The sequence below is a fragment of the Babylonia areolata genome, chromosome 4, assembly GCF_041734735.1.
Source record: "Babylonia areolata isolate BAREFJ2019XMU chromosome 4, ASM4173473v1, whole genome shotgun sequence".
In the NCBI taxonomy this organism is placed as follows: Eukaryota; Metazoa; Mollusca; class Gastropoda; order Neogastropoda; family Buccinidae; genus Babylonia; species Babylonia areolata.
Genome location: NC_134879.1, coordinates 40,880,461 through 40,890,460, shown reverse-complemented (window position 1 = coordinate 40,890,460; position 10,000 = coordinate 40,880,461). Strand labels below are relative to the sequence as shown.

Genomic DNA, 10,000 nt, shown 5'->3' with positions numbered 1-10,000 from the left:
GTGTGTGTGTGTGTCCGGGAAGTGGAGGGTGTCTTTGGTCAACAATGTAAAACGCACAGAAATATCAGAAATGTAGGCTGGACAAGCCTCTGAAAAGAAACTGGCAAAAGGATGGACAGTTTATACTGGATGCGTGCTTCAACAGGAAGCCAGAGAGGTGCTTGAAGCAGAGGGTGTGACATGGCCTCGCAGATGACTTACGCACCTTTTGGGGGGGATTATCAAAACACTATGAGGCGCCGCGACATGAAGAATCGGTCAGGCGTTGGACTTGTGATCCAGTGTTCAGCAGTGATCAGGGATCGAGTCACCAGTTGCGGTATGGTGCTGTGTTCTTTTGGCAAAGGCACTTCCCTCCGACTTTCCCCACTCCACCCAGGGTGTGAACGGGTACCTGACTTCAAGTCTGTATCTGTATTTGTATCTGTATTTCTTTTTTTATCACAACAGATTTCTCTGTGTGAAATTCGGGCTGCTCTCCCCAGGGCAGAGCGCGTCGCTACACTACAGCGCCACCCTTTTTTTTTTTCTGCGTGCAGTTTTATTTGTTTTTCCTATACGAAGCGGATTTTTCTACAGAAATTTGCCAGGAATAACTCTTCTGTTGCCGTGGATTCTTTAACGTGCGCTAAATGCATGCTGCACACGGGACCTCGGTTTATCGTCTCATCCGAATAACTAGCGCCCAGACCACCACTCAAGGTCTAGTGGAGGGGGAGAAAATATCGGCGGCTGAGGCGTGATTCGAACCAGCGCGCTCAAATTCTCTCACTTTCCTGTGCGGACGCGTTACCTCTAGGCCATCACTACACTGGGGCCCCACAAGTCGGGAAAGGTTATAACGGCGGAAGGAGCGGACTGGGCACAGGCCTACCTATACCGAGCCCTGGACATAGTGGATGTGAAATCACTTCCCCGATGTCCGTAAAAATACTATGAGACCTTTAAATTTCAACTTTAAAAAGTCTGTGTGGGGCAGCCGGCAGGCTTTCTGGACGGTGCAGGAAACAAGTGGGCCAAATCAAATATAACTGACAGGCGCAATAGCCGAGTGGTTAAAGCGTCGCACTTTCAATCTGAGGGTCCCGGGTTCGAATCTCGGTGACGGCGCCTGGTGGGAAAAGGGTGGAGATTTTTGCGATCTCCCACGTCAACATATATGGTGCAGACCTGCTTGTGCTTGAAACCTCTTTGTGTGTATATGCAAGCAGAAGATCAAATACGCACGTTGCATGCAATCCATGTCAACGTTCAGTGGGTTATGGAAACGAGAACATAACCAGCATGCACACCCCCGAAAACGGAGTATGGCTGCCTACACGGCGGGGTAAGAACGGTCATACACGTAAAAGCTCACTCTAATACATACGAGTGAACGTGGGAGTTGCAGCCCACGAATGAAGAAGAAGAAGAAGAAGGAGGAGAAGAAGAAGAAGAAGGAAGAGGAAAAGAAGAAGGAGGAGGAGAAGAAGAAGAAGAAGAAGGTAGAGGAGGAGGAGGAAGAGAAGAAGGAGTTAACCTGCACATAGCCAAGCCAACCGCAATGGGTCATGTCCATGGGGCCGAGCCGGGACACTGCTGATGACGAGGACTGTCTGCCTACAGCCCTGCCTTCTGCTGTTGCCGTTGTTGCTTGGGCGACGACGGGAGGACGACGACCAGCTGCGACAGACACCTGGCGGCGGCCATGAATAGCCAATCCTGATCGTCCATGGACAGGGAGCTCAGCATCTGCCGGAGACGCCGCCGCTCCCCCTCCACGTGCCCCATGTGTCCGTCGGCGTCCGGCACCAGGAAGGTCGAGTCCGCCTGGAAATAGTCCCCCTCGTCCTCCTCCTCCTTGTCCTCCTCCTCCCCCTCCTTCTCCTCCCCGGCGGCCGGCGAGGCGAAGTCACGCGCTGCGCGTGCGTCTTTCAGCGCCGTCAGCAGCAGAGGGGAGTCCCCGCGCACGTCCATGCCCATCCTGAGCCGCGGCGGTGGGCCGGGGTCAGCTGTGGTGGGGTCAAGGCCAGGGTCAACTGTGGTGGGGTCAAGGCCGGGTTCACCACTGGGGTCAAGGCCGGGGTCAGCTGTGATGGGGTCAGGGCCGGGGTCAGCGGGTCTGTGGCACGAGATCTGGGCGCTGCTGTTTTCGTCCACGATCATGTTCCCGAAGAGACGCTTCACCTCCGTGGGGTCCACCTTTCTCTCGTCTTCAGGAGAAGGACCGGTGGTGGGCGGTGGGTGAGGTTCCTCTTTCGGTGGATCATTCACTGTAGAACAGGACAAGGCAAGGTAAGGCAAGGTAAGGCAAGGCAATTCTAGGCAAGGCAAGACTAGTTGTCAAGTCAAGGCGAGGCAAGGCAAAGCTAGGCAAGGCAAGACAAGGAGGCAAGGCAAGGCAAAGCTAGGCAAGGCAAGACAAGTTGTCAAGTCAAGTCTAGGTGAGGCAAGGCAGGACAAGTTGTCAAGCCAAGTCAAGGCGAAGGCAAGGCAAGGCAAAGCTAGGCAAGGCAAGACAAGTTGCCAAGCCAAGTCAAGGCGAAGCAAGGCAAAGCAAAGCTAGGCAAGGCAAGACAAGTTGTCAAGCCAAGTCAAGGCGAGGCAAGGCAAAGCAAAGCTAGGCAAGGCAAGACAAGTTGTCAAGTCAAGTCAAGGCGAGGCAAGGCAAGACAAGAATAGACAATACACCACAGGACAAGACAAGTCAAGACAAGGCAAGGCAAGGCAAGACATAACAAGACAAGGCAAAAAAAAGGCAAGGCAAGACAAAACAAGTCAAGAATAGACATTTACAAGACATGCTTATATCAGGAAACTTCCTGGGGGTATATGAGAACGTTACATATTTCAAGTAAATGGGACAGACAGGAATCAATTTTGGCACTGTGCTCACAATCAGTTACAATATTACACTGACTATATCAACTGGTGGGACAAGACATACATTCAGAGGAAGAAAAGAAAAAGGACAGAAGAAAAGAACACACACACACACACACACACACACACACACACACACACACACACACACACAACTTTAATAACAGTGACATACAAAAGCTACAGATTTCTTCATTGCATACCATGTCAGAAGTGAACGGATATTTATCCCAAACACAGACAGGACAAATTTACCAGAAAAAAACAAAAACGACGCGAGAAATGAACTAGTTGACTCAGAGACAGAAGATGCAGCTTACCCCGAGAAGAAACAGCGTGGTCAGTGTCAGTGGCGGACTGACCGACACACATGGTGCGGGACTGATCCTGCCGTCTTTGTGTTCCAGCAGAGAGGCGGTCAGCTGCGGACGTGGCTGAAAGGTCGGCGTCTCCGCGGTCAGGATCCTCCAGCATGGATCCGCCAGGCAGATAGATGACCACCTTGCGCTCCAAGCTCTGCACGCCCATCACGTCCGTCACGACCACCTCGTCCCTGGGCGGGAAGGCGATTTCCCGGGAGGTGTTGTCATAGACCACGTTCATGGGCAACCCCTGGCTCCTCAGTCTGGCGAAGAAAGGGCAGCACGTCAGGTAGCCACATAACTTGAACAGATCCTCGGGGTCAGCCAACCACAGTCCGTCCCCCTTCCGCTTGTAGTAGCCCAGCGGCACGCACACGAGAAGCAGAACGTCCCTGAAGGACAGCGGCTTGGCCTCCATGGCCTTGGCCTCAGCAGGCGGCGGGGGTCGCTTCACCCTGGTCGGGCTGACGGCGTGGTCCGCTTCCTGGGCACATCGGGACAGCTGCAGACCCAGAGAGTCCCTCAAAAAGTGGAGCAGGTCGTCAGCACACTGCACGCAGTCCTGGTGCCTGATTTCCGGGTCGTGGCGCTCATGCTGAATGAAGAGCACGGGAGGACCGTCACAAGGGAGACCCCGCGCGGCGCTGCGCGTGCTGTAGACGTCACTGTGCACGGGGTTGAGGTCCAGCTCTTTGAGCAGCAGCTGCACGGAGGGCGGAGAGCGCAGCACGGCCCCTAGCCTGTGGTGACGGAAACCTGCCGCTGGGAGCCGCCTGACGAACATCGCCACGCACCACACGCGGCACCGCGGGTACAGCGCCGTCAGCCGCTCCAACAAGGGGAGCGTATAGTGCGTCAGCTCGTCCACGATGAAGCACAGGCTGTGGGTGGGACCTCCCCTCTCCAACTCTTCTCGGAAATCCGCCATGTCCACCTCCTTGGTGGCCAGGTCGTGTCTCTCCACACTTCCAGAACTCACGTCTCCTTCCTGGACGTCACCACTGTCACCACCTCTACGGATGGCCTCCTCCATCACATGACCAGCCGGCCTGCCTCTCCCGGAGGTCCGGACGTTGAGCACCACCACCCTCATCCCCTCCCGCAGCCACTGCCGGCCTTTCAGCTGCAGCAGCAGGGTTTTGCCGGAGCCCTGGGGTCCCGTGAGGCACAGGCGGGGCAGGGCAGGGTGGGCCAAGAGCCGGGACTGCTCGGGCAGGAGGACGATGTCCGAGAGGCGGTCCCCGGCCTGGCTGACCGCCTGGCCCCTCGTGCGGACCTCCACGCGAGGCTTGCTGCGCGTCCACACCGACACCACCGACAGCAGGCCGCACACCCTGGAAAGGTTATGAACAGGCGAGATACAAGTAGGGGGACAGGTCAGGAACCCGACAATGGAGTTTGGCTGCCTACATGACAGGGTAAAAATAGTCATACGCGTAAAAGCCCACTCGTGTACATAACGATTGTACGTCTACAGCACAGGCCGGGGAGTTGCAGCCCACAAACGAAGAAGAAGAAAGAAGGAGGAGGTGGGGGAAACGGGTGAGCAACAGATTAGGAACAGGTGAGGGGACAGGTGGGGAACAGGTGAGGAACAGGTAGTGAACAGGTGGGGAACAGGTATTGAACAGGTGAGGAACAGGTAGTGAACAGGTGGGGAACAGGTATTGAACAGGTGAGGAACAGGTATTTAACAGGTGGGGAACAGGTGAGGAACAGGTAGTGAACAGGTAGGGAACATGTAGTGAACAGGTGGGGAACAGGTAATGAACAGGTGGGGAACAGGTAGTGAACAGGTGAGGAACAGGTGGGGAACAGGTAGTGAACAGGTGGGGAACAGGTGAGGAACAGGTGGGGAACAGGTATTGAACAGGTGGGGAACAGGTAGTGAACAGGTGGGGAAAGGTGGGGAACAGGTAATGAACAGGTGGGGAACAGGTAGTGAACAGGTAGTGAACAGGTAGGGAACAAGTTGGGAACAGGTGAGAAACAGGTAGGGAACAGGTGGGGGACAGGTAGTGAACAGGTGAGGAACAGGTAGTGAACAGGTGGGGAACAATCATTATATGGACTGATGGGACGGTTTCTTCACCGCTATAAACATGGACATAGCCATATACATAAACATAAAAAGCAACGAAGTTGAGAGAGAGAGAGAGAGAGAGAGAGAGAGAGAGAGAGAGAGAATGAAAGAGTGAATTATCTTTTTCTTTTTCTTTTTTCTTTTTTTTTTTACTTAATGGGACAGTAAATAAGCACATTAGGCTTGTTTTTCATGCTGCAGAAACAAAAAGGGACAATATAAAACACGTAATGCTAAAAGCATATCATTACTTATGGGAGATTTCAAAGTCCACACAATAGACAGAGGCAGAGACATATAGGAAGGGAGAGAGACATACAGACAAAAAAATTAGGCAGACAGACAGATAATCTAAAATGTTATTTTTAAATAATAATGATAATTAAATATATATATATATATATATATATATATATATATATATAATGATGATGATAATAATAATGATAATAATATAATAACAATGATGATGATGATGACAACAACAACAATAATAATTATCATTATCATTATAATAAATAAATACATACATACATACATAACAGTTTTTTTTTTTATATATTCAAAGCTTAAAAGATGAACGACCCTCACCTTCCCACAATGCACTTCATGTGCTCCAAGGACAGCGGTGTGCCGCGGGGCACGATGGTCCTCTTCCACCACGTGACCATGCTACTGGGGGTCACGCCCTGTGACGTCACCGGTGGGTGGTCAGCCGTGTCACCGGGCACGTGCGGCACTTGGTGCGGGGGATGACCGCTGCTGCTGACCAGGTCATCGTGACACAGGAACACCACCTCGGGGTCAAGGTCAAGGTCGTCGTCCTTCAGCACCTAAAAAAGTGAGACAAATGAATTTATAAGAAATCCCCCTCACCGTCAATTTAAAATTCCCTTTCGCTTTTGACAGGGAAAAGATTGTGTCTAAGAATAGCTGGGGATTCCCCTTTGATGTGTAGAAAATATGGCCTATCCTACCACCGAGCATCAAGAGCAGTAGGTTGATAGATAACAGACCCATGATCTGATCGCATCTCAGTGACATGAGTGCTCTATCTAGCTGGTGCTGAAAGACGACATTAGCGGTGAGTGGGATTTATGTTGGTGGCCCAGCCAGTGGTAACGAGTCTGCCCACGAAAAGTGAGAGAATATGTGGGTGCGGGATCAAATCCCCACGTTCGCCAGTAATTTCTTCCCGTCTGCTAAATAGTTTCCAAATTGTTTTATTCGTCCGTGATGGCCTAGAGGTAACGCGTCCGCCTAGGAAGCGAGAGAATCTGAGCGCGCTGGTTCGAATCACGGCTCAGCCGACGATATTTTCTCCCCCTCCACTAGACCTTGAGTGGTGGTCTGGACGCTAGTCATTCGGATGAGACGATAAACCGAGGTCCCGTGTGCAGCATGCACTTAGCGCACGTAAAAGAACCCACGGCAACAAAACGGTTGTTCCTGGCAAAATTCTGTAGAAAAATCCACTTCGATAGGAAAAACAAATAAAACTGCATGCAGGAAAACACACACACACACACACACACACACACACACACACACACACACACACACACAAATGAGTGGGGAGAGCAGCCGGAATTTAACACAGAGAAATCTGTTGTGATAAAAAGAAATACAAATACAAATACAAATTAATTTCCAAATGGATGAATGAAGATGTATTGTACTGCACTGTAGTGTAGTGTAGTGTAGTGTAGTGTAGTGTAGTGTACTAAACATTGGTTGGTAGAATGGACGCTAGTCATTCAAATGAGACAAATAAAACAGAATGTCTGTCCGCATTTAGCTTTGCACGTAGCGCGCGTAAAAAAACAACAAAAAAACCAAAAAACCGCGGAAACAAAAAAGGGTTATCCATGGTAACATTGTGTAGAGAAATCCACTTTGATGGGTTAAATAAATACATTTGAAGACAGAAAAAAAGACAGAGAAAAAAATAAAATAAAATAAAGGGCACTGCACTGGGGAAACACGCTCTCTCCACACAGCAGCCTGAATTTTCACACTGATAAGTCTGTTGTGACACAAAGTAATCGAAAAGAATACAATATGCAATACGATACAGTACAATACCATGCAATAGAATACAGTGAAATACGATGCAATACAGTACAATACAGTACAATGCAATGCAGTGAAATACGATACAATACAGTACAATGCAATGCAATACAGTGAAATGCGATGCAATACAGTACAATGCAATGCAGTGCAATACGGCACAATACGATACAATGCAATGCAATGCAATGCAATACAGTGAAATACGATACAGTACAGTACAATGCAATACAATACAGTGAAATACAATACAGTACAGTACAATGCAATGCAGTGCAATACAGCACAATACGATACAATGCAATGCAATGCAATACAGTGAAATACGATACAGTACAGTACAATGCAATACAATACAGTGAAATACAATACAGTACAGTACAATGCAATGCAGTGCAATACAGCACAATACGATACAATGCAATGCAATGCAATACAGTGAAATACGATACAGTACAGTACAATGCAATACAATACAGTGAAATACAATACAGTACAGTACAATGCAATGCAGTGCAATACAGCACAATACGATACAATGCAATGCAATGCAATACAGTGAAATACGATACAGTACAGTACAATGCAATACAATACAGTGAAATACAATACAGTACAGTACAATGCAATACAGTGCAATACAGCACAATACGATACAATGCAATGCAATGCAATACAGTGAAATACAATACAGTACAGTACAATGCAATACAATACAGTGAAATACGATACAGTACAGTACAATGCAATGCAATACAGTGAAATACAATACAGTACAGTACAATGCAATGCAGTGCAATACAGTACAATGCAGTGACCAGCGTTCCATACCACAAAACATACACGGACAGTAACATTTCATCCTTTGAACTTTCGGCAAGACATTGGCACGCAGGGTGAAGTCAGCGCTGCTTAGCGTTGCCTGTCATCAGGTAAATGAGGGGTGTCCCTAATGGGCAACGCTCATAGCAACAACGGTACGAAGAAGAAGACAAATATAATACTTTTGTAGCGCAAACCACCCCACCCCCCACACTCCTCCCTGGCGATCTCTAAACACTGTGTGTGTGTGTGTGTGTGTTCGTGCGTGCGTGCACACGTTAGTGCGTGTCTGTATGTAAACGATTCCGTAAAACTAAAAAACAATTACAAAAAATATAAATATAACAGTAAATACAGTTTGCATATGATTAGGCTTCATTTTTTATTTTTTTGTGCCCATCCCAGAGGTGCAATATTGTTTTAAACAAGATGACTGGAAAGAACTGGATTTTTCCTATTTTTATGCCTAATTTGGTGTCAACTGACAAAGTATTTGCAGAGAAAATGTCAATGTTAAAGTCTACCACGGACACACAGACACACAGACACACACACACACACACACACACACACACACACACAGACAACCGAACACCGGGTTAAAACATAGACTCACTTTGTTTACACAAGTGAGTCAAAAAAACGGACACCATGAGCCAATTGAAAAGAAAGAGAAGGACGAGCCAACATACCCTGTCCAGCAACTTCCGGGAGACGAAGGGAAGGGCGACAACCAGGGTGAGGCCGAGGGCGGGGGCCATGTCGGCCATGATGAACCGGAAGACGTGGCGACCACGTGACACCTGCTCCGCCGCCTTGAGCACGCTGTCGGCGATGTCCCGGTCAGTGTAGGTCCACTGGGGGTGGGGCATGCCTGTGGACTTCACCTGGACACACCCCGTCACAAGCAGGACAACAGGTCTTCAGGGAGTTGGGTTGGGTTGGGTCTTGTTGTGTTGTGTTGTGTTGTGTTTGGTTGGGTTGGGTTGGGGTTGGATAAAGTTGTGTTGTGTTGTGTTGTGTTGACTTGACCTGGACACACCTCACACAAATCACTAGGGCTTCATGGAGTAGTGTTGGGTTGAGATGAGTTGGGTTGGGTTGGTTGGGTTGTATTGACAGACATCTCCAGGTCTTCAGGAAGTTGGGTTGGGTTGGGTTGGGTTGGATTGGGTTGGGTTATATTGACAAAAATCACCAGGTCTTCATGAAGTAGTGTTGGGTTGAGTTGAGCTGGGTTGGGTTGTTTGGGTTATATTGACACACATCACCAGGTCTTCAGGAAGTTGGGTTGGAATGGGTTGGGTTGGGTTGGGTTGGTTGGGCTATATTGACAAACATCACCAGGTCTTCAAGAACTAGTGTTGGGTTGGATTGGGTTATATTGATAAACATCACCAGGTCTTCAGGTAATTGGGTTGGGTTGGGTTGGGTTGGATAAAGTTGTGTCGTGTTGTGTTGTGTTAGGTTGAGTTTAGTTAGTGTTGTGGTGTGGTGTGTTGTGTTGTGTTGTGGTGTGGTGTGGTGTGGTGTGGTGTGTTGTGGCGTGTTGTGGTGTGGTGTGGTGTGGTGTGGTGTGGTGTGGTGTGTTGTGGTGTGGTGTGGTGTGGTGTGGTGTGGTGTGGCGTGGCGTGGTGTGGTGTTGTGTGGTTTTTGTGGTGTGGTGTGGCGTGGCGTGGCGTGGCGTGGCGTGGTGTGGTGTGGTGTGGTGTGGTGTGGCGTGGCGTGGTGTGGTGTGGTGCATTGATTTCACCTTGACACACTTCACACAAATCAACAGGTCTTCACGAAGTAATGC

At 49.2% G+C, this 10,000-nt stretch overlaps 1 protein-coding gene across 1 annotated transcript in view; it reads right to left on the bottom strand.

Moving 5' to 3' along the window:
* Positions 1–10,000, bottom strand: part of LOC143281461 (uncharacterized) — a 17,539-nt gene that overhangs the window by 179 nt on the left and 7,360 nt on the right. The window contains exons 5-8 of the mRNA XM_076586672.1: positions 8,895–9,089; positions 5,899–6,140; positions 3,183–4,558; positions 1–2,252 (exon numbers count right to left, since the gene is read on the bottom strand). The exon at positions 1–2,252 is cut by the window's left edge and continues 179 nt beyond it. Of these exons, the coding sequence (XP_076442787.1) occupies positions 1,600–2,252; positions 3,183–4,558; positions 5,899–6,140; positions 8,895–9,089 (2,466 nt within the window). The 3' untranslated portion in view covers positions 1–1,599. The remainder of the gene's footprint in view (positions 2,253–3,182; positions 4,559–5,898; positions 6,141–8,894; positions 9,090–10,000) is intronic.